Here is a 24,497-nt window from a genome sequence, read left to right on the forward strand (position 1 = left end):
AAAATAAAAAAAAACTAAGTTACAAAAAATAAAAAAATATTTACAAACATAAGAAAAATATTACAACAATTTTAAACTAATTACACCTACTCTAAGCCCCCTAATAAAATAACAAAGCCCCCCAAAATAAAAAATTCCCTACCCTATTCTAAATTAAAAAAGTTACAAGCTCTTTTACCTTACCAGCCCTGAACAGGGCCCTTTGCGGGGCATGCCCCAAGAATTTCAGCTCTTTTGCCTGTAAAAAAAAAACATACAATACCCCCCCCCCAACATTACAACCCACCACCCACATACCCCTAATCTAACCCAAACCCCCCTTAAAGAAACCTAACACTAAGCCCCTGAAGATCTTCCTACCTTGTCTTCACCATCCAGGTATCACCGATCCGTCCTCGCTCCAACATCTTCATCCAACCCAAGCGGGGGTTGGCGATCCATCATCCTGTGGCTGAAGAGGTCCAGAAGAGGCTCCAAAGTCTTCCTCCTATCCGGCAAGAAGAGGACATCCGGACCGGCAAACATCTTCTCCAAGCGGCATCTTCGATCTTCTTCCATCCGGTGCGGAGCGGGTCCATCTTGAAGCAGGCGACGCGGATCCATCCTCTTCTTCCGTTGTCTCCCGACTAATGACGGTTCCTTTAAGGGACGTCATCCAAGATGGCGTCCCTCGAATTCCGATTGGCTGATAGGATTCTATCAGCCAATCGGAATTAAGGTAGGAATTTTCTGATTGGCTGATGGAATCAGCCAATCAGAATCAAGTTCAATCCGATTGGCTGATCAAATCAGCCAATCAGATTGAGCTCGCATTCTATTGGCTGATCGGAACAGCCAATAGAATGCAAGCTCAATCTGATTGGCTGATTGAATCAGCCAATCGGATTGAACTTGATTCTGATTGGCTGATTCCATCAGCCAATCAGAATTTTCCTACCTTAATTCCGATTGGCTGATAGAATCCTATCAGCCAATCGGAATTCGAGGGACGCCATCTTGGATGACGTCCCTTAAAGGAACCGTCATTCTTCAGTTGGACGTCGCCGGATGAAGATGGGTCCGCGGTGGAGGTCTTCAGGATGGAGCCGGTCCTCATCGGATGAAGATAGAAGATGCCGCTTGGAAGATGATGGTTGCCGGTCCGGATCTACTCTTCTTCCCGGATAGGATGAAGACTTTGGAGCCTCTTCTGGACCTCTTCAGCCACCGGATGATGGATCGCCAGCCCCCGCTTGGGTTGGATGAAGATTTTGGAGCCAGGACCGATCGGTGAACCTGGTATGGTGAAGACAAGGTAGGATGATCTTCAGGGGCTTAGTGTTAGGTTTATTTAAGGGGGGTTTGGGTTAGATTAGGGGTATGTGGGTGGTGGGTTGTAATGTTGGGGGGGGGTATTGTATGTTTTTTTTTACAGGCAAAAGAGCTGAACTTCTTGGGGCATGCCCCGCAAAGGGCCCTGTTCAGGGCTGGTAAGGTAAAAGAGCTTTGAACTTTAGTAATTTAGAATAGGGTAGGGCATTTTTTATTTTGGGGGTCTTTGTTATTTTATTAGGGGGCTTAGAGTAGGTGTAATTAGTTTAAAATTGTTGTAATATTTTTCTTATGTTTGTAAATATTTTTTTATTTTTTGTAACTTAGTTCTTTTTTATTTTTTGTACTTTAGTTAGTTTATTTCATTGTAGTTATTTGTACATATTGTATTTAATTAATTTATTGATAGTGTAGTTTTAGGTTTAATTGTAGGTAATTGTAGGTATTTTATTTAATTAATTTAATGATAGTATAGTGTTAGGTTTAATTGTAACTTAGGTTAGGATTTATTTTACAGGTAATTTTGTAATTATTTTAACTATTTTAGCTATTAAATTTTTCTTAACTATTTAATAGCTATTGTACCTGGTTAAAATAAATACAAAGTTACCTGTAAAATAAATATTAATCCTAAAATAGCTACAATGTAATTATAATTTATATTGTAGCTATATTAGGATTTATTTTACAGGTAAGTATTTAGCTTTAAATAGGAATAATTTATTTAATAAGAGTTAATTTATTTCGTTAGATTTAAATTATATTTAAGTTAGGGGGGGTGTTAGTGTTAGGGTTAGACTTAGCTTTAGGGGTTAATCCATTTATTAGAATAGCGGTGAGCTCCGGTCGGCAGATTAGGGGTTAATGTTTGAAGTTAAGTGTTGGCGATGTTAGGGAGGGCAGATTAGGGGTTAATACTATTTATTATACGGTTAGTGAGGCGGATTAGGGGTTAATAACTTTATTATGATAGCGGTACGGTCCGCTCGGCAGATTAGGGGTTAATAAGTGTAGGCAGGTGGAGGCGACATTGTGGGGGGCAGATTAGGGGTTAATAAATATAATATAGGGGTCGGCGGTGTTAGGGGCAGCAGATTAGGGGTACATAAGGATAATGTAAGTAGCGGCGGTTTACGGAGCGGCAGATTAGGGGTTAAAAATAATATGCAGGGGTCAGCGATAGCGGGGGCGGCAGAATAGGGGTTAATAAGTGTAAGGTTAGGGGTGTTTAGACTCGGGGTACATGTTAGGGTGTTAGGTGCAGACGTAGGAAGTGTTTCCCCATAGCAAACAATGGGGCTGCGTTAGGAGCTGAACGCGGCTTTTTTGCAGGTGTTAGGTTTTTTTTCACCTCAGACAGCCCCATTGTTTCCTATGGGGGAATCGTGCACAAGCACGTTTTTGAGGCTGGCCGCGTCCGTAAGCAACTCTGGTATCGAGAGTTGCAGTGGCGTTAAATATGCCTCTACGCTCCCTTTTTGGAGCCTAACGCAGCCATTCTGTGGACTCTCAATACCAGAGTTATTTTAAAGGTGCGGCCAGAAAAAAGCCAGCGTTAGCTACGCGGGTCGTTACCGACAAAACTCTAAATCTAGCCGTAAATAAACATTGTTTTACCACCACTGCGCTAAATAAATTGGTTATTCCTTGATTTTAAATACAGGTAGCCATCAGTTTACGCCGGGGTTAGGTTCCAGGAGGAATGGTTGTAAATCAAAACCGTTGTAAATTGAAACCCAGTTTATAATGTAAGTCAATGGGAAGTGAGGGGGTTAGGTTCCAGGCCCCTCTCAAAATTGTCATAAGTAACACCTAATACATTATTTTTAAAGCTTTGAAATGAAGACTTTAAATGCTAAACAGCATTATAAACTTAATAATATAGATTGTATCATCATCAAACTAAGTTTAATAAACAAAACCTTTTGCTAACAGCACCTATTTAAATAATCACACAACAGATTGCATCATCATCAAACTAAGTTTAATGAACAAAAACGTTTTTTTACTTGCATTTTTCTGCAATCAGTTCTCTGCATTGTTAGCATGTTAGATAATATTGGGTCTGCACCTGTTCTATGCATTTCAATCTGCAGTGATTAATAGGCAGTTAGGCACCCTCACCTCAAGCAGCTGGACAGGAAGATAATAGGGAAGTGGCTGCTAAAACTTGTTGCTCGATAGCTAATGTCTGCTCTGTGTACACAGATCAATTTCAGGCTGTTAAGTTGCATAACTTTGCTGCAAAACAAGCGGACAGCTCCACCTACTGGCTATTTTAATTAGTGCACTTTGCTTTCCAAAGCTTTTCAATAGCAGTCACATGACTAAGAAAAAAACGTTGTTATTCTGAAACGGCGCAAATTGAACCGGCGTAAACCGAGAGCCACCTGTAATGACAATTTAGTTCAGTTCAGGAATATCTATTAATTCACTTTTATACCTTTCATGAAGTTATTTAAGTCATCAATACATGTATAAATCTTCATATACCATGTGTGAATATATTTTTATCTCCACTAATACTTGTCAGAGTCTTTCTTCAATAACCCACAATTCCGTCTGCGTTTGAATGGAGAATCCACTAGTGATGAGGACCCTGAAGAGGATGAGGACTTGGTACAGAAGCCTCAGCAAGTTCTAATACAGCTGTTCCAGCTGGACAGACAGATGAAGAGGGCTCACATCGCGTGTCACCTCTACAGGGTGAGTGTGACAGTATAAATGTAAAATTCAGGTTGTACTAATGTTAGTGATACAGTGAAGAACATACAATACTTTCTCTCTTGTAGGTACCTGAGGAACTGGTGAGAATGGATGTCAGGTCCCCAGCCAACTGTGACACAAAAAAACAGGGAGTCTGACCTCATACAGGGTGACACAGTGACACAGGAACCTGTCCCTTCCCCAGCAAAGTGACACAATCACACAGACATAGGGACCTGGGAGTCTGTTCCCTCGACCATGAAGGGTGACACAGGGACCTGCAAGTCTGTCCCTCCCCCTGCAGGGTTACACAGTGGCACAGACATAGGGACCTGGGAGTCTGTCCTTACACTGCAGGGTGACACAGACACAAGGACCTGAGAGTCTGTCCTTCCCCTGCAGGGTGACACAGTGACACAGACATAGGGACCTGGGAGTCTGTCCTTCCCCTGCAGGGTGACACAGTGACTCAAACACAGGAACTGGGGAGTCTGTCCCTCCACCTGCAGGTTGACACAGTGACACAGACACAGGGACCCGGGAGTCTGTCTCCTCGACAATGAAGGGTGACACAGAGACCTTCAAGTCTGTCCTTCCCCCTGCAGGGTTACACAGTGACACAGACATAGGGACCTGGGAGTCTGTCCTTCCCCTGCAGGGTGACACAGTGACACAGATACAGGGACCTGGGAGTCTACCCCTCCCTCTGCAGGGTGACACAGTGACAAAGACACAGGTACCTGGGAGTCTATCCCTCCCCCTGCAGGGCGAGACACATTGACAAAGATATAGGAAGATGGAAATCAAATCGTGACAAGATTACATGTTTCAGGTGTCCCGTCCTCGGATGGACCGAGGTTTTTTCACACGAAATCGCCCTGTGAGGGACTCAGGTGACTCTCAGAATAGCCGGAGTGTCACCATACGAGCGTCTCTGTTACCTGGAGTGTACGTCATCATTCCTTCCACTCATGATCCTAACGAGGAGGGTGAATTCTACATCAGAGTGTGCAAGAACTCTGGGTCAGAGATAGGGTGAGTCCACTGCTGTGTATGTAGTTGTGTACGGTGTGGTGTATTACCAGAGCATTACGTAGGGTTGTGCTTTGTGTGTAGTTGTGTATTACCAGAGCATTACGTATGGTTGTGCTGTGTGTGTAGTTGTGTGCTGTGAGGTGTATAACTAGAGTGGTTGTGCTGTGTGTGTAGTTGTGTGCCGTGTATTACCAGAGCATTACGTAAGGTTGTTCTGTGTGTGTAGTTGTGTGAGGTGTATTACCAGAGCATTACGTAAGGTTGTGCTGTGTGTGTAGTTGTGTGAGGTGTATTACCAGAGCATTACGTAAAGTTGTGCTGTGTGTGTAGTTGTCTGAGGTGTATTACGGAGCATTACGTAGGGTTCTGCTGTGTGTGTAGTTGTGTGAGGTGTATTACGGAGCATTACGTAGGGTTCTGCTGTGTGTGTAGTTGTCTGAGGTGTATTACAGAGCATTACGTAGGATTGTGCTGTGTGTGTAGTTGTCTGAGGTGTATTACAGAGCATTATGTAAGGTTGTGCTGTGTGTGTAGTTGTGTGAGGTGTATTACAGAGCATTATGTAGGGTTGTGCTGTGTGTGCAGTTGTGTGAGGTGTATTACCAGAGCATTACGTAGGGTTGTGCTGTGTGTGTAGTTGTGTGAGGTGTATTACCAGAGCATTACGTAAGGTTGTGCTGTGTGTGTAGTTGTGTGAGGTGTATTACGGAGCATTACGTAGGGTTCTGCTGTGTGTGTAGTTGTGTGAGGTGTATTACAGAGCATTACGTAGGGGTCTGCTGTGTGTGTAGTTGTCTGAGGTGTATTACAGAGCATTACGTAAGGTTGTGCTGTGTGTGTAGTTGTGTGAGGTGTATTACCAGAGCATTACGTAAGGTTGTGCTGTGTGTGTAGTTGTGTGAGGTGTATTACCAGAGCATTACGTAAGGTTGCGCTGTGTGTGTAGTTGTGTGAGGTGTATTACCAGAGCATTACGTAAGGTTGTGCTGTGTGTGTAGTTGTGTGAGGTGTATTACCAGAGCATTACGTAAGGTTGTGCTGTGTGTGTAGTTGTGTGAGGTGTATTACCAGAGCATTACGTAGGGGTCTGCTGTGTGTGTAGTTGTGTGAGGTGTATTACCAGAGCATTAGGTAAGGTTGTGCTGTGTGTGTAGTTGTGTGAGGTGTATTACGGAGCATTACGTAGGGTTCTGCTGTGTGTGTAGTTGTGTGAGGTGTATTACCAGAGCATTACGTAGGGTTCTGCTGTGTGTGCAGTTGTGTGAGGTGTATTACAGAGCATTATGTAGGGTTCTGCTGTGTGTGTAGTTGTGTGAGGTGTATTACCAGAGCATTACGTAAGGTTGTGCTGTGTGTGTGTAGTTGTGTGAGGTGTATTACAGAGCATTACGTAAGGTTGTGCTGTGTGTGTAGTTGTGTGAGGTGTATTACAGAGCATTTCGTAAGGTTGTGCTGTTTGTGTAGTTGTGTGAGGTGTATTACCAGAGCATTACGTAAGGTTGTGCTGTTTGTGTAGTTGTGTGAGGTGTATTACCAGAGCATTACGTAAGGTTGTGCTGTGTGTGTGTAGTTGTGTGAGGTGTATTACCAGAGCATTACGTAGGGTTCTGCTGTGTGTGTGTAGTTGTGTGAGGTGTATTACAGAGCATTACGTAAGGTTGTGCTGTGTGTGTAGTTGTCTGAGGTGAGGTGTATTACAGAGCATTACGTAGGGTTCTGATGTGTGTGTAGTTGTCTGAGGTGTATTACAGAGCATTACGTAGGGTTGTGCTGTGTGTGTAGTTGTCTGAGGTGTATTACAGAGCATTACGTAGGGTTGTGCTGTGTGTGTAGTTGTCTGAGGTGTATTACAGAGCATTACGTAGGGTTGTGCTGTGTGTGTAGTTGTCTGAGGTGTATTACAGAGCATTACGTAGGGTTCTGCTGTGTGTGTAGTTGTCTGAGGTGTATTACAGAGCATTACGTAGGGTTCTGCTGTGTGTGTAGTTGTGTGAGGTGTATTACAGAGCATTATGTAGGGTTCTGCTGTGTGTGTAGTTGTGTGAGGTGTATTACAGAGCATTACGTAAGGTTGTGCTGTGTGTGTAGTTGTGTGAGGTGTATTACCAGAGCATTTCGTAAGGTTGTGCTGTTTGTGTAGTTGTGTGAGGTGTATTACCAGAGCATTACGTAAGGTTGTGCTGTTTGTGTAGTTGTGTGAGGTGTATTACCAGAGCATTACGTAAGGTTGTGCTGTGTGTGTAGTTGTCTGAGGTGTATTACAGAGCATTACGTAGGGTTCTGCTGTGTGTGTGTAGTTGTGTGAGGTGTATTACAGAGCATTACGTAAGGTTGTGCTGTGTGTGTAGTTGTGTGAGGTGTATTACAGAGCATTACGTAGGGTTCTGCTGTGTGTGTAGTTGTCTGAGGTGTATTACAAAGCATTACGTAGGGTTCTGCTGTGTGTGTGTAGTTGTGTGAGGTGTATTACAGAGCATTACGTAAGGTTGTGCTGTGTGTGTAGTTGTGTGAGGTGTATTACAGAGCATTACGTAGGGTTCTGCTGTGTGTGTGTAGTTGTGTGAGGTGTATTACAGAGCATTACGTAGGGTTCTGCTGTGTGTGTAGTTGTCTGAGGTGTATTACAGAGCATTACGTAGGGTTCTGCTGTGTGTGTAGTTGTCTGAGGTGTATTACAGAGCATAACGTAAGGTTCTCCTGTGTGTGTAGTTGTGTGAGGTGTATTACAGAGCATTACGTAAGGTTGTGCTGTGTGTGTAGTTGTCTGAGGTGTATTACCAGAGCATTACGTAAGGTTGTGCTGTGTGTGTAGTTGTGTGAGGTGTATTACAGAGCATTACGTAAGGTTGTGCTGTGTGTGTAGTTGTGTGAGGTGTATTACAGAGCATTACGTAGGGTTCTGCTGTGTGTGTAGTTGTCTGAGGTGTATTACAGAGCATAACGTAAGGTTCTCCTGTGTGTGTAGTTGTGTGAGGTGTATTACAGAGCATTACGTAAGGTTGTGCTGTGTGTGTAGTTGTCTGAGGTGTATTACCAGAGCATTACGTAAGGTTGTGCTGTGTGTGTAGTTGTGTGAGGTGTATTACAGAGCATTACGTAAGGTTGTGCTGTGTGTGTAGTTGTGTGAGGTGTATTACAGAGCATTACGTAGGGTTGTGCTGTGTGTGTAGTTGTCTGAGGTGTATTACAGAGCATTACGTAGGGTTCTGCTGTTTGTGTAGTTGTTTGAGGTGTATTACAGAGCATTACGTAGGGTTCTGCTGTGTGTGTAGTTGTGTGAGGTGTATTACAGAGCATTACGTAAGGTTGTGCTGTGTGTGTAGTTGTCTGAGGTGTATTAGAGAGCATTACGTAGGGTTCTGCTGTGTGTGTGTAGTTGTGTGAGATGTATTACAGAGCATTACGTAATGTTGTGCTGTGTGTGTAGTTGTGTGAGGTGTATTACAGAGCATTACGTAAGGTTGTGCTGTGTGTGTAGTTGTGTGAGGTGTATTACAGAGCATTACGTAGGGTTCTGCTGTGTGTGTAGTTGTCTGAGGTGTATTACAGAGCATAACGTAAGGTTCTCCTGTGTGTGTAGTTGTGTGAGGTGTATTACAGAGCATTACGTAAGGTTGTGCTGTGTGTGTAGTTGTGTGAGGTGTATTACGGAGCATTATGTAGGGTTCTGCTGTGTGTGTAGTTGTCTGAGGTGTATTACAGAGCATTACGTAGGGTTCTGCTGTGTGTGTAGTTGTGTGAGGTGTATTACAGAGCATTACGTAGGGTTCTGCTGTGTGTGTAGTTGTGTGAGGTGTATTACAGAGCATTACGTAGGGTTCTGCTGTGTGTGTAGTTGTGTGAGGTGTATTACAGAGCATTACGTAGGGTTCTGCTGTGTGTGTAGTTGTGTGAGGTGTATTACAGAGCATTATGTAGGGTTCTGCTGTGTGTGTAGTTGTGTGAGGTGTATTACAGAGCATTACGTAAGGTTGTGCTGTGTGTGTAGTTGTGTGAGGTGTATTACAGAGCATTACGTAAGGTTGTGCTGTGTGTGTAGTTGTGTGAGGTGTATTACCAGAGCATTTCGTAAGGTTTTGCTGTGTGTGTAGTTGTGTGAGGTGTATTACCAGAGCATTACGTAAGGTTGTGCTGTGTGTGTAGTTGTGTGAGGTGTATTACCAGAGCATTACGTAAGGTTGTGCTGTGTGTGTAGTTGTGTGAGGTGTATTACCAGAGCATTACGTAAGGTTGTGCTGTGTGTGTAGTTGTGTGAGGTGTATTACCAGAGCATTACGTAGGGTTCTGCTGTGTGTGTAGTTGTGTGAGGTGTATTACAGAGCATTACATAGGGTTCTCCTGTGTGTGTAGTTGTGTGAGGTGTATTACAGAGCATTACGTAGGGTTGTGCTGTGTGTGTAGTTGTGTGAGGTGTATTACAGAGCATTACGTAAGGTTGTGCTGTGTGTGTAGTTGTGTGAGGTGTATTACAGAGCATTATGTAGGGTTCTGCTGTGTGTGTAGTTGTGTGAGGTGTATTACAGAGCATTACGTAATGTTGTGCTGTGTGTGTAGTTGTGTGAGGTGTATTACAGAGCATTACGTAAGGTTGTGCTGTGTGTGTAGTTGTGTGAGGTGTATTACAGAGCATTACGTAGGGTTCTGCTGTGTGTGTAGTTGTCTGAGGTGTATTACAGAGCATAACGTAAGGTTCTCCTGTGTGTGTAGTTGTGTGAGGTGTATTACAGAGCATTACGTAAGGTTGTGCTGTGTGTGTAGTTGTGTGAGGTGTATTACGGAGCATTATGTAGGGTTCTGCTGTGTGTGTAGTTGTCTGAGGTGTATTACAGAGCATTACGTAGGGTTCTGCTGTGTGTGTAGTTGTGTGAGGTGTATTACAGAGCATTACGTAGGGTTCTGCTGTGTGTGTAGTTGTGTGAGGTGTATTACAGAGCATTACGTAGGGTTCTGCTGTGTGTGTAGTTGTGTGAGGTGTATTACAGAGCATTACGTAGGGTTCTGCTGTGTGTGTAGTTGTGTGAGGTGTATTACAGAGCATTATGTAGGGTTCTGCTGTGTGTGTAGTTGTGTGAGGTGTATTACAGAGCATTACGTAAGGTTGTGCTGTGTGTGTAGTTGTGTGAGGTGTATTACAGAGCATTACGTAAGGTTGTGCTGTGTGTGTAGTTGTGTGAGGTGTATTACCAGAGCATTTCGTAAGGTTGTGCTGTGTGTGTAGTTGTGTGAGGTGTATTACAGAGCATTACGTAAGGTTGTGCTGTGTGTGTAGTTGTGTGAGGTGTATTACCAGAGCATTACGTAAGGTTGTGCTGTGTGTGTAGTTGTGTGAGGTGTATTACCAGAGCATTACGTAAGGTTGTGCTGTGTGTGTAGTTGTGTGAGGTGTATTACCAGAGCATTACGTAGGGTTCTGCTGTGTGTGTAGTTGTGTGAGGTGTATTACAGAGCATTACATAGGGTTCTCCTGTGTGTGTAGTTGTGTGAGGTGTATTACAGAGCATTACGTAGGGTTGTGCTGTGTGTGTAGTTGTGTGAGGTGTATTACAGAGCATTACGTAAGGTTGTGCTGTGTGTGTAGTTGTGTGAGGTGTATTACAGAGCATTATGTAGGGTTGTGCTGTGTGTGTAGTTGTGTGAGGTGTATTACAGAGCATTACGTAAGGTTGTGCTGTGTGTGTAGTTGTGTGAGGTGTATTACAGAGCATTATGTAGGGTTGTGCTGTGTGTGTAGTTGTGTGAGGTGTATTACAGAGCATTACGTAGGGTTCAGCTGTGTGTGTAGTTGTGTGAGGTGTATTACAGAGCATTACGTAGGGTTCTGCTGTGTGTGTAGTTGTCTGAGGTGTATTACAGAGCATTACGTAAGGTTGTGCTGTGTGTGTAGTTGTCTGAGGTGTATTACAGAGCATTACGTAGGGTTCTGCTGTGTGTGTAGTTGTGTGAGGTGTATTACAGAGCATTACGTAAGGTTGTGCTGTTTGTGTAGTTGTGTGAGGTGTATTACCAGAGCATTACGTAAGGTTGTGCTGTTTGTGTAGTTGTGTGAGGTGTATTACCAGAGCATTACGTAAGGTTGTGCTGTGTGTGTAGTTGTGTGAGGTGTATTACAGAGCATTACGTAAGGTTGTGCTGTGTGTGTAGTTGTGTGAGGTGTATTACAGAGCATTACGTAAGGTTGTGCTGTGTGTGTAGTTGTGTGAGGTGTATTACCAGAGCATTACGTAGGTTGTGCTGTGTGTGTAGTTGTGTGAGGTGTATTACAGAGCATTACGTAGGGTTGTGCTGTGTGTGTAGTTGTGTGAGGTGTATTACAGAGCATTACGTAAGGTTGTGCTGTGTGTGTAGTTGTGTGAGGTGTATTACAGAGCATTACGTAGGGTTGTGCTGTGTGTGTAGTTGTCTGAGGTGTATTACAGAGCATTACGTTAGGTTGTGCTGTGTGTGTAGTTGTCTGAGGTGTATTACAGAGCATTACGTAAGGTTGTGCTGTGTGTGTAGTTGTGTGAGGTGTATTACAGAGCATTATGTAGGGTTGTGCTGTGTGTGTAGTTGTGTGAGGTGTATTACAGAGCATTACGTAAGGTTGTGCTGTGTGTGTAGTTGTGTGAGGTGTATTACCCGAGCATTACGTAAGGTTGTGCTGTGTGTGTAGTTGTCTGAGGTGTATTACAGAGCATTACGTAAGGTTGTGCTGTGTGTGTAGTTGTCTGAGGTGTATTACCAGAGCATTACGTAAGGTTGTGCTGTGTGTGTAGTTGTCTGAGGTGTATTACCAGAGCATTACGTAAGGTTGTGCTGTGTGTGTAGTTGTGTGAGGTGTATTACAGAGCATTATGTAGGGTTGTGCTGTGTGTGTAGTTGTGTGAGGTGTATTACAGAGCATTACGTAAGGTTGTGCTGTGTGTGTAGTTGTGTGAGGTGTATTACCAGAGCATTACGTAAGGTTGTGCTGTGTGTGTAGTTGTGTGAGGTGTATTACCAGAGCATTACGTAAGGTTGTGCTGTGTGTGTAGTTGTCTGAGGTGTATTACAGAGCATTACATAGGGTTGTGCTGTGTGTTTAGTTGTCTGAGGTGTATTACAGAGCATTACGTAAGGTTGTGCTGTGTGTGTAGTTGTGTGCGGTGTATTACAGAGCATTACATAGGGTTCTGCTGTTTGTGTAGTTGTGTGAGGTGTATTACCAGAGCATTACGTAAGGTTGTGCTGTGTGTGTAGTTGTCTGAGGTGTATTACAGAGCATTACATAGGGTTGTGCTGTGTGTGTAGTTGTCTGAGGTGTATTACAGAGCATTACATAGGGTTCTGCTGTGTGTGTTTAGTTGTCTGAGGTGTATTACAGAGCATTACGTAAGGTTGTGCTGTGTGTGTAGTTGTGTGAGGTGTATTACAGAGCATTACGTAAGGTTGTGCTGTGTGTGTAGTTGTGTGAGGTGTATTACAGAGCATTACATAGGGTTCTGCTGTTTGTGTAGTTGTGTGAGGTGTATTACCAGAGCATTACGTAGGGTTGTGCTGTGTGTGTAGTTGTCTGAGGTGTATTACCAGAGCATTACATAGGGTTCTGCTGTGTGTGTAGTTGTGTGAGGTGTATTACCAGAGCATTACGTAAGGTTGTGCTGTGTGTGTAGTTGTGTGAGGTGTATTACAGAGCATTACGTAAGGTTGTGCTGTGTGTGTAGTTGTGTGAGGTGTATTACAGAGCATTACGTAGGGTTCTGCTGTGTGTGTAGTTGTCTGAGGTGTATTACAGAGCATTACGTAGGGTTCTGCTGTGTGTGTAGTTGTGTGAGATGTATTACAGAGCATTACGTAATGTTGTGCTGTGTGTGTAGTTGTCTGAGGTGTATTACCAGAGCATTACGTAAGGTTGTGCTGTGCGTGTAGTTGTGTGAGGTGTATTCCAGAGCATTACGTAGGGTTCTGCTGTGTGTGTAGTTGTGTGAGATGTATTACAGAGCATTACGTAAGGTTGTGCTGTGTGTGTAGTTGTGTGAGGTGTATTCCAGAGCATTACGTAGGGTTCTGCTGTGTGTGTAGTTGTGTGAGATGTATTACAGAGCATTACGTAAGGTTGTGCTTTGTGTGTAGTTGTCTGAGGTGTATTACCAGAGCATTACGTAAGGTTGTGCTGTGTGTGTAGTTGTCTGAGGTGTATTACAGAGCATTACGTAGGGTTGTGCTGTGTGTGTAGTTGTGTGAGGTGTATTACGGAGCATTACGTAAGGTTGTGCTGTGTGTGTAGTTGTCTGAGGTGTATTACCAGAGCATTACGTAGGGTTGTGCTGTGTGTGTAGTTGTCTGAGGTGTATTACCAGAGCATTATGTAAGGTTGTGCTGTGTGTGTAGTTGTGTGAGGTGTATTACAGAGCATTACGTAGGGATGTGCTGTGTGTGTAGTTGTCTGAGGTGTATTACAGAGCATTACGTAAGGTTGTGCTGTGTGTGTAGTTGTCTGAGGTGTATTACCAGAGCATTACGTAAGGTTGTGCTGTGTGTGTAGTTGTCTGAGGTGTATTACCAGAGCATTACGTAAGGTTGTGCTGTGTGTGTAGTTGTGTGAGGTGTATTACAGAGCATTACGTAGGGTTGTGCTGTGTGTGTAGTTGTGTGAGGTGTATTACAGAGCATTACGTAGGGTTCTGCTGTGTGTGTAGTTGTGTGAGGTGTATTACAGAGCATTACGTAGGGTTCTGCTGTGTGTGTAGTTGTGTGAGGTGTATTACAGAGCATTACGTTAGGTTGTGCTCTGTGTGTAGTTGTCTGAGGTGTATTACCAGAGCATTACATAGGGTTCTGCTGTTTGTGTAGTTGTGTGAGGTGTATTACCAGAGCATTACGTAGGGTTGTGCTGTGTGTGTAGTTGTCTGAGGTGTATTACCAGAGCATTACATAGGGTTCTGCTGTGTGTGTAGTTGTGTGAGGTGTATTACATAGCATTACGTAAGGTTGTGCTGTGTGTGTAGTTGTGTGAGGTGTATTACCAGAGCATTAAATAGGGTTCTGCTGTGTGTGTAGTTGTGTGAGATGTATTACAGAGCATTACGTAATGTTGTGCTGTGTGTGTAGTTGTCTGAGGTGTATTACCAGAGCATTACATAGGGTTCTGCTGTGTGTGTAGTTGTGTGAGGTGTATTACAGAGCATTACGTAGGGTTCTGCTGTGTGTGTAGTTGTGTGAGATGTATTACAGAGCATTACGTAAGGTTGTGCTGTGTGTGTAGTTGTGTGAGGTGTATTACCAGAGCATTACATAGGGTTCTGCTGTGTGTGTAGTTGTGTGAGATGTATTACAGAGCATTACGTAATGTTGTGCTGTGTGTGTAGTTGTGTGAGGTGTATTACAGAGCATTTCGTAAGGTTGTGCTGTGTGTGTAGTTGTGTGAGGTGTATTACCAGAGCATTACGTAGGGTTCTGCTGTGTGTGTAGTTGTCTGAGGTGTATTACAGAGCATTACATAGGGTTGTGCTGTGTGTTTAGTTGTGTGAGGTGTATTACCAGAGCATTACGTAAGGTTGTGCTGTGTGTTTAGTTGTCTGAGGTGTATTACAGAGCATTACATAGGGTTCTGCTGTGTGTGTAGTTGTGTGAGGTGTATTACCAGAGCATTACGTAGGGTTCTGCTGTGTGTGTAGTTGTCTGAGGTGTATTACAGAGCATTACATAGGGTTCTGCTGTGTGTGTAGTTGTGTGAGGTGTATTACAGAGCATTACGTAGGGTTCTGCTGTTTGTGTAGTTGTGTGAGGTGTATTACAGAGCATTACGTAAGGTTGTGCTGTGTGTGTAGTTGTGTGAGGTGTATTACAGAGCATTACGTAGGGTTGTGCTGTGTGTGTAGTTGTGTGAGGTGTATTACAGAGCATTACATAGGGTTCTGCTGTGTGTGTAGTTGTGTGAGGTGTATTACCAGAGCATTACGTAAGGTTGTGCTGTGTGTGTAGTTGTCTGAGGTGTATTACAGAGCATTACATAGGGTTCTGCTGTGTGTGTAGTTGTGTGAGGTGTATTACCAGAGCATTACGTAGGGTTCTGCTGTGTGTGTAGTTGTGTGAGGTGTATTACAGAGCATTACGTAAGGTTGTGCTGTGTGTGTAGTTGTGTGAGGTGTATTACAGAGCATTACATAGGGTTCTGCTGTGTGTGTAGTTGTGTGAGGTGTATTACCAGAGCATTACGTAAGGTTGTGCTGTGTGTGTAGTTGTGTGAGGTGTATTACAGAGCATTACGTAAGGTTGTGCTGTGTGTGTAGTTGTGTGAGGTGTATTACAGAGCATTACGTAAGGTTGTGCTGTGTGTTTAGTTGTGTGAGGTGTATTACCAGAGCATTACGTAAGGTTGTGCTGTGTGTGTAGTTGTGTGAGGTGTATTACCAGAGCATTACGTAAGGTTGTGCTGTGTGTGTAGTTGTCTGAGGTGTATTACAGAGCATTACGTAAGGTTGTGCTGTGTGTGTAGTTGTCTGAGGTGTATTACAGAGCATTACGTAGGGTTCTGCTGTGTGTGTAGTTGTGTGAGGTGTATTACCAGAGCATTACGTAGGGTTCTGCTGTGTGTGTAGTTGTGTGAGGTGTATTACCAGAGCATTACGTAAGGTTGTGCTGTGTGTGCAGTTGTGTGAGGTGTATTACAGAGCATTATGTAGGGTTCTGCTGTGTGTGTAGTTGTGTGAGGTGTATTACCAGAGCATTACGTAGGGTTGTGCTGTGTGTGTAGTTGTGTGAGGTGTATTACAGAGCATTACGTAGGGTTCTGCTGTGTGTGCAGTTGTGTGAGGTGTATTACAGAGCATTACGTAGGGTTGTGCTGTGTGTGTAGTTGTGTGAGGTGTATTACAGAGCATTACGTAGGGTTCTGCTGTGTGTGCAGTTGTGTGAGGTGTATTACAGAGCATTATGTAGGGTTCTGCTGTGTGTGTAGTTGTCTGAGGTGTATTACAGAGCATTACGTAAGGTTGTGCTGTGTGTGTAGTTGTCTGAGGTGTATTACAGAGCATTACATAGGGTTCTGCTGTGTGTGTAGTTGTGTGAGGTGTATTACAGAGCATTACATAGGGTTCTGCTGTGTGTGTAGTTGTGTGAGGTGTATTACAGAGCATTACGTAGGGTTCTGCTGTGTGTGTAGTTGTCTGAGGTGTATTACAGAGCATTACGTAAGGTTCTCCTGTGTGTGTAGTTGTGTGAGGTGTATTACAGAGCATTACGTAAGGTTGTGCTGTGTGTGTAGTTGTGTGAGGTGTATTACCAGAGCATTACGTAGGGTTCTGCTGTGTGTGTAGTTGTGTGAGGTGTATTACAGAGCATTACATAGGGTTCTGCTGTGTGTGTAGTTGTCTGAGGTGTATTACAGAGCATTACGTAGGGTTCTGCTGTGTGTGTAGTTGTCTGAGGTGTATTACAGAGCATTACGTAAGGTTGTGCTGTGTGTGTAGTTGTCTGAGGTGTATTACCAGAGCATTACGTAGGGTTCTGCTGTGTGTGTAGTTGTCTGAGGTGTATTACAGAGCATTACATAGGGTTCTGCTGTGTGTGTAGTTGTGTGAGGTGTATTACAGAGCATTACATAGGGTTCTGCTGTGTGTGTAGTTGTGTGAGGTGTATTACAGAGCATTACGTAAGGTTGTGCTGTGTGTGTAGTTGTGTGAGGTGTATTACCAGAGCATTACGTAGGGTTCTGCTGTGTGTGTAGTTGTCTGAGGTGTATTACAGAGCATTACATAGGGTTCTGCTGTGTGTGTAGTTGTGTGAGGTGTATTACAGAGCATTACGTAGGGTTCTGCTGTTTGTGTAGTTGTGTGAGGTGTATTACAGAGCATTACGTAGGGTTCTGCTGTGTGTGTAGTTGTGTGAGGTGTATTACAGAGCATTACGTAGGGTTCTGCTGTGTGTGTAGTTGTCTGAGGTGTATTACAGAGCATTACGTAAGGTTCTCCTGTGTGTGTAGTTGTGTGAGGTGTATTACCAGAGCATTACGTAGGGTTCTGCTGTGTGTGTAGTTGTGTGAGGTGTATTACCAGAGCATTACGTAGGGTTGTGCTGTGTGTGTAGTTGTGTGAGATGTATTACAGAGCATTACATAGGGTTCTGCTGTGTGTGTAGTTGTGTGAGATGTATTACAGAGCATTACATAGGGTTCTGCTGTGTGTGTAGTTGTCTGAGGTGTATTACAGAGCATTACATAGGGTTCTGCTGTGTGTGTAGTTGTGTGAGGTGTATTACAGAGCATTACGTAGGGTTCTGCTGTTTGTGTAGTTGTGTGAGGTGTATTACAGAGCATTACGTAGGGTTCTGCTGTGTGTGTAGTTGTGTGAGGTGTATTACAGAGCATTACGTAGGGTTCTGCTGTGTGTGTAGTTGTCTGAGGTGTATTACAGAGCATTACGTAAGGTTCTCCTGTGTGTGTAGTTGTGTGAGGTGTATTACCAGAGCATTACGTAGGGTTCTGCTGTGTGTGTAGTTGTGTGAGGTGTATTACCAGAGCATTACGTAGGGTTGTGCTGTGTGTGTAGTTGTGTGAGATGTATTACAGAGCATTACATAGGGTTCTGCTGTGTGTGTAGTTGTGTGAGATGTATTACAGAGCATTACATAGGGTTCTGCTGTGTGTGTAGTTGTGTGAGATGTATTACAGAGCATTACGTAAGGTTGTGCTGTGTGTGTAGTTGTGTGAGGTGTATTACCAGAGCATTACGTAGGATTCTGCTGTGTGTGTAGTTGTGTGAGGTGTATTACCAGAGCATTACGTAGGGTTCTGCTGTGTGTGTAGTTGTGTGAGGTGTATTACCAGAGCATTACGTAGGGTTCTGCTGTGTGTGTAGTTGTGTGAGGTGTATTACCAGAGCATTACGTAAGGTTGTGCTGTGTGTGTAGTTGTGTGAGGTGTATTACCAGAGCATTACGTAAGGTTGTGCTGTGTGTGTAGTTGTCTGAGGTGTATTACAGAGCATTACATAGGGTTGTGCTGTGTGTGTAGTTGTGTGAGGTGTATTACAGAGCATTATGTAAGGTTGTGCTGTGTGTGTAGTTGTGTGAGGTGTATTACAGAGCATTACATAGGGTTGTGCTGTGTGTTTAGTTGTGTGAGGTGTATTACAGAGCATTACGTAGGGTTGTGCTGTGTGTGTAGTTGTCTGAGGTGTATTACCAGAGCATTACATAGGGTTGTGCTGTGTGTGTAGTTGTGTGAGGTGTATTACAGAGCATTATGTAGGGTTGTGCTGTGTGTGTAGTTGTGTGAGGTGTATTACAGAGCATTACGTAAGGTTGTGCTGTTTGTGTAGTTGTGTGAGGTGTATTACCAGAGCATTACGTAGGGTTCTGCTGTGTGTGTAGTTGTCTGAGGTGTATTACAGAGCATTACATAGGGTTGTGCTGTGTGTGTAGTTGTGTGAGGTGTATTACAGAGCATTACGTAAGGTTGTGCTGTGTGTGTAGTTGTGTGAGGTGTATTACCAGAGCATTACGTAGGGTTCTGCTGTGTGTGTAGTTGTGTGAGGTGTATTACCAGAGCATTACGTAGGGTTGTGCTGTGTGTGTAGTTGTCTGAGGTGTATTACCAGAGCATTACGTAAGGTTGTGCTGTGTGTGTAGTTGTCTGAGGTGTATTACAGAGCATTACATAGGGTTCTGCTGTGTGTTTAGTTGTGTGAGGTTTAAATTACCAAATGCTTAGCACCTGCAGAGTCCTGTGTGTGTTGTAGTCAATTCCAACTGTTTAGTGACCCTGGTAAACCTTTTCTCAGTATACCCGCCTCAAACACACGAAACATTCAGGTAAGTCCAATAACCTTGGGATTATACACTTATATGCTTACTGTCCGGGACCCATCTCCTCAGCAAGACAACCCGGTATATTACTTGTGGTTTGTCGCGGAGACTCCACTTGCTCGCGGATGCCCGGCTCTTTCTCCTTCAGCGTCTTGAGTCTCGAATCCCTCTTCCGTGTATCTGCAGTTACGTCTCAAGGCGTGCTTCAGTCACATGACTAACAGCGGGGGCGTGGGGGCCAAGTATTCTCGCTCTCCGCGAGTGCTCTCTTCTGATTACTCCATAGACTTTCAATACAAAGAAATAGAGGCACCTCCACGGTCGTGCAGTTAAAAATCTTCTTTCTTGATAATAGAACAGCAGATGGTATATACTGTCATACAGCTCAGGTTGAGATGTCTTGGGTGATTCCCAGGGACCCACTGACGCCTACAGGCTTTCGCCCATTGGTTAAAACCAAAACCTGGGAATTAACCCTTGACTCTCCATATGCTTTGCACATATTATATTATAATTATTTTAAGCTTTGTAACACTTTCAATTCATTCCTTCATAGGACAAATGTAAAGTGCATTCATTTTTCATTTCATATTTGCATGAATAATTTTGTCAAAATAATACTTGTTTCTATATACATTCCTATTTACAATATGACTTTAAATAAATCCATACAATTCATTACAGGATTGCATCTTAGAGGGACATACTCTAGAGTATTCATTTGGGATATTTATTACACAAATAATACTAGCTAGTATCTTATGAGAAAGACCTTTTATTTAATCATTTACTAAGCAGTTATTATTATATTATATTCCTGAGGGTGACACTTTAAGCAACCGCACTCTTTATAAACACAGACATACACATGCATATACACATCTCTGGATGCACAGACCCAGGGCTACTGCCAGAAATTGATTAGATCAAATTCAGAATTAAGTCCCTGTGGTATCCTAGTCCTCAGTCTGTGCATCCAGAAAATGTCCCTCTCGGCTAAGATAGAATCTCTGTCACCTCCTCTTGTACCTGACTTTACAGATTCAATAACGGTCCATCTTAAAGTATTACTACTCTTATTGTGATGGTTTTTAAAGTGGAGCACAAGTGGGGTAGTCAGTTTCCCTAGTTTAATGTTAGATAAGTGCTCCCTTATCCTGTAGCTTACTTCTCGTGTAGTGAGTCCAGTGTACTGTACCTCGCAATCAATACACGTTAAAAGGTATATTGAATACGTGGCTCTACAATTTGTGCAGCCTCTGAATTCAAAAGTTTCTCCTGTCACACTACTTCTGAAACCTTGTCTCCGTTCTAATTTCTCACATGCTTTACAATGTAGATTACTGCATCTAAAAACTCCTGTGTGCTCTATTGGACTCTGATTTTAATTGTGTAGGGGCCACTCTATTCCCTATAGATAGTCCTTTTCTAAAAGCAAATCTTTAGGGTTAATTTCCTCTAGGCCATCATCTGCTTTCAATAGAAAAAGATTATTTCTTATAATCTGGCAGATCTTTTCATACTGGTTGCTATATTGAGTAACAAATGTAACTATTTTATCTTCTTCCAATTTTTTCTTTTTAGACCCTTCTCTATAATTCCGAAACTTTGACCTATCCTGATCATCAATTGATTTCCTTACTGAATCTATATCTCTTTGGTTATATCCCCTTGATTTCAATCTTTTATTGAGTTCTTCAGCTTGCTTAAGATAGTTTTCTTTGTCTGTGCAGTTCCTCTTTAATCTTATATATTGACCTCTTATTACTGATTTAAAAACCCTTTGCGGGTGGTTGCTATGGGCATGCAGAATAGTATTGCCCGATATGGGTTTTCTATATATTTCCACATCTATTTTGCCTAAATTTCCCCCTTTAAGGGTTACGTCTAGATAGTTTATATTCCTATTTCCTATCTCAAAAGTAAATTGAATACCTGCATTATTTACATTTAGTCTTTCCACAAACTTCTCTGCCTCCTTGGTACTGCCACACCAAATAAACACCAAATCATCTATGAAACGTCTGTAATAGACTATGTGGCCCCTATCTGGATTTTCTCCTCCAAAGATGTGGGACAGCTCCCACCATCCCATGAATAGGTTTGCATAGGATGGGGCAAACTTGGCTCCCATGGCCGTCCCACATCTTTGGAGGAAGAAATCTCCCTCGAAGGAAAAGAAAATTATGGGTTAGTAAAAATTCGGTTACTCGCAGAATATACTTGCATAGATCATCACTAAAATTTTTACTCCTGTGTAGAAAATATTTAAGTGCCTCCAGTCCCTTATCGTGTCTGATAGAGGAGTACAGCGAGACTACGTCTATAGTCAGCCACACATAGTTATCTTTCCACTCTATGGATTCCATTTCCAATAACAACTGCTTTGTTCAAATATAGAATTAATGCCAGTTATTATGGGTCTACCCACCACATTTTCCAGGGATTTATGAACTTTCGGGAAGAAGATGAAGATTGGGATAATTGGGTGGTCTATCAGCAAAAAATCTGTGGTATTGTCATCCAGAAAACCTCCCTCCACACCATCATCAACTAAGTGCCTAAGTTAATTTTGGAAGCGTACTGTTGGATTAAAGGACAGTTTAGTGTATTGACGTGAATCATCCAATTGTCTATAGGCTTCTTTGACAAAAAAGGATCGGTCCATAACCACGACCGATCCCCCCCTTGTCCGCCCCCCTGATTACCACATCTCTTCTTTCACTCAATTTTTTTAAAGCCATATTCTCTTCCCTTGTCAATTTTTTTCTTTTGTTCTTATTCACACAATAAGCTAATTGAGTAAGGTCTCTCTCAACTCTTTTTTGGAATTTCTCCAAAATTTCTCCTCTTGATTGTATAGGATAAAAAGAGTAAGTTTTTCTTAAAATTGGACCTTTTGTTATTTGTCTAGTATCTTGTTCAGAATTACTTTCTTCATATAATTGCTCTAGTATTTCCAGGTCAAACTCCTCCTGATAGTTGTGTGAGGTGTATTACAGAGCATTACGTAGGGTTCTGCTGTGTGTGTAGTTGTGTGAGGTGTATTACAGAGCATTACGTAGGGTTCTGCTGTGTGTGTAGTTGTGTGAGGTGTATTACAGAGCATTACGTAGGGTTCTGCTGTGTGTGTAGTTGTCTGAGGTGTATTACCAGACCATTACGTAGGGTTCTGCTGTGTGTGTAGTTGTCTGAGGTGTATTACAGAGCATTACATAGGGTTCTGCTGTGTGTGTAGTTGTGTGAGGTGTATTACGGAACATTACGTAGGGTTCTGCTGTGTGTGTAGTTGTCTGAGGTGTATTACAGAGCATTACGTAAGGTTGTGCTGTGTGTGTAGTTGTGTGAGGTGTATTACAGAGCATTACGTAGGGTTCTGCTGTGTGTGTAGTTGTGTGAGGTGTATTACCAGAGCATTACGTAGGGTTCTGCTGTGTGTGTAGTTGTGTGAGGTGTATTACCAGAGCATTACGTAGGGTTCTGCTGTGTGTGTAGTTGTGTGAGGTGTATTACCAGAGCATTACGTAGGGTTCTGCTGTGTGTGTGTAGTTGTGTGAGGTGTATTACCAGAGCATTACGTAAGGTTGTGCTGTGTGTGTAGTTGTGTGAGGTGTATTACAGAGCATTACGTAGGGTTCTGCTATGTGTGTAGTTGTCTGAGGTGTATTACCAGACCATTACGTAGGGTTCTGCTGTGTGTGTAGTTGTCTGAGGTGTATTACAGAGCATTACATAGGGTTCTGCTGTGTGTGTGTAGTTGTGTGAGGTGTATTACGGAGCATTACGTAGGGTTCTGCTGTGTGTGTAGTTGTCTGAGGTGTATTACAGAGCATTACGTAGGGTTCTGCTGTGTGTGTAGTTGTCCGAGGTGTATTACCAGAGCATTACGTAAGGTTGTGCTGTGTGTGTAGTTGTGTGAGGTGTATTACCAGAGCATTACGCAAAGTTGTCCTGTGTGTGTAGTTGTGTGAGGTGTATTACCAGAGCATTACGTAAAGTTGTGCTGTGTGTTTAGTTGTGTGAGGTGTATTACCAGAGCATTACGTAAGGTTGTGCTGTGTGTGTAGTTGTGTGAGGTGTATTATCAGAGCATTACGTAAGGTTGTGCTGTGTGTGTAGTTGTGTGAGGTGTATTACCAGAGCATTACGTAAGGTTGTGCTGTGTGTGTAGTTGTGTGAGGTGTATTACCAGAGCATTACGTAAGGTTGTGCTGTGTGTGTAGTTTTGTGAGGTGTATTACCAGAGCATTACGTAAGGTTGTGCTGTGTGTGTAGTTGTCTGAGGTGTATTACAGAGCATTACGTAGGGTTCTGCTGTGTGTGTAGTTGTGTGAGGTGTATTACAGAGCATTACATAGGGTTCTGCTGTGTGTGTAGTTGTGTGAGGTGTATTACGGAGCATTACGTAGGGTTCTGCTGTGTGTGTAGTTGTGTGAGGTGTATTACAGAGCATTACATAGGGTTCTGCTGTGTGTGTAGTTGTGTGAGGTGTATTACAGAGCATTACGTAAGGTTGTGCTGTGTGTGTAGTTGTGTGAGGTGTATTACAGAGCATTACATAGGGTTCTGCTGTGTGTGTAGTTATGTAATGCTCTGTAATACACCTCACACAACTACACACACAGCAGAACCCTATGTAATGCTCTGTAATACACCTCACACAAGGTTGTGCTGTGTGTGTAGTTGTGTGAGGTGTATTACAGAGCATTATGTAAGGTTGTGCTGTGTGTGTAGCTGTGTGAGGTGTATTACAGAGCATTATGTAAGGTTGTGCTGTGTGTGTAGTTGTGTGAGGTGTATTACCAGAGCATTACGTAGGGTTCTGCTGTGTGTGTAGTTGTGTGAGGTGTATTACCAGAGCATTACGTAAGGTTGTGCTGTGTGTGTAGTTGTGTGAGGTGTATTACCAGAGCATTACGTAAGGTTGTGCTGTGTGTGTAGTTGTGTGTGGTGTATTACCAGAGCATTACGTAAGGTTGTGCTGTGTGTGTAGTTGTGTGAGGTGTATTACCAGAGCATTATGTAGGGTTCTGCTGTGTGTGTAGTTGTGTGAGGTGTATTACAGAGCATTACATAAGGTTCTGCTGTGTGTGTAGTTGTGTGAGGTGTATTACCAGAGCATTACGTAAGGTTGTGGTGTGTGTGTAGTTGTCTGAGGTGTATTACAGAGCATTACATAGGGTTCTGCTATGTGTGTAGTTGTCTGAGGTGTATTACCAGACCATTACGTAGGGTTTTGCTGTGTGTGTAGTTGTCTGAGGTGTATTACAGAGCATTACATAGGGTTCTGCTGTGTGTGTGTAGTTGTGTGAGGTGTATTACGGAGCATTACGTAGGGTTCTGCTGTGTGTGTAGTTGTCTGAGGTGTATTACAGAGCATTACGTAGGGTTCTGCTGTGTGTGTAGTTGTCCGAGGTGTATTAACAGAGCATTACGTAAGGTTGTGCTGTGTGTGTAGTTGTGTGAGGTGTATTACCAGAGCATTACGTAAGGTTGTGCTGTGTGTGTAGTTGTGTGAGGTGTATTACCAGAGCATTACGTAAGGTTGTGCTGTGTGTGTAGTTGTGTGAGGTGTATTACCAGAGCATTACGTAAGGTTGTGCTGTGTGTGTAGTTGTGTGAGGTGTATTACCAGAACATTACGTAAGGTTGTGCTGTGTGTGTAGTTTTGTGAGGTGTAT

The 24,497-nt window shown here is 43.0% G+C and overlaps 1 protein-coding gene across 1 annotated transcript in view; it reads left to right on the forward strand.

The window, feature by feature from the left end:
* Positions 1 to 24,497, forward strand: part of LOC128636767 (calpain-1 catalytic subunit-like) — a 95,131-nt gene that overhangs the window by 63,950 nt on the left and 6,684 nt on the right. Inside the window, exons 11-13 of the mRNA XM_053689747.1 lie at positions 3,845 to 4,017; positions 4,104 to 4,118; positions 4,850 to 5,052. Of these exons, the coding sequence (XP_053545722.1) occupies positions 3,845 to 4,017; positions 4,104 to 4,118; positions 4,850 to 5,052 (391 nt within the window). The remainder of the gene's footprint in view (positions 1 to 3,844; positions 4,018 to 4,103; positions 4,119 to 4,849; positions 5,053 to 24,497) is intronic.

Source organism: Bombina bombina, chromosome 7, assembly GCF_027579735.1.
Source record: "Bombina bombina isolate aBomBom1 chromosome 7, aBomBom1.pri, whole genome shotgun sequence".
In the NCBI taxonomy this organism is placed as follows: domain Eukaryota; kingdom Metazoa; phylum Chordata; class Amphibia; order Anura; family Bombinatoridae; genus Bombina; species Bombina bombina.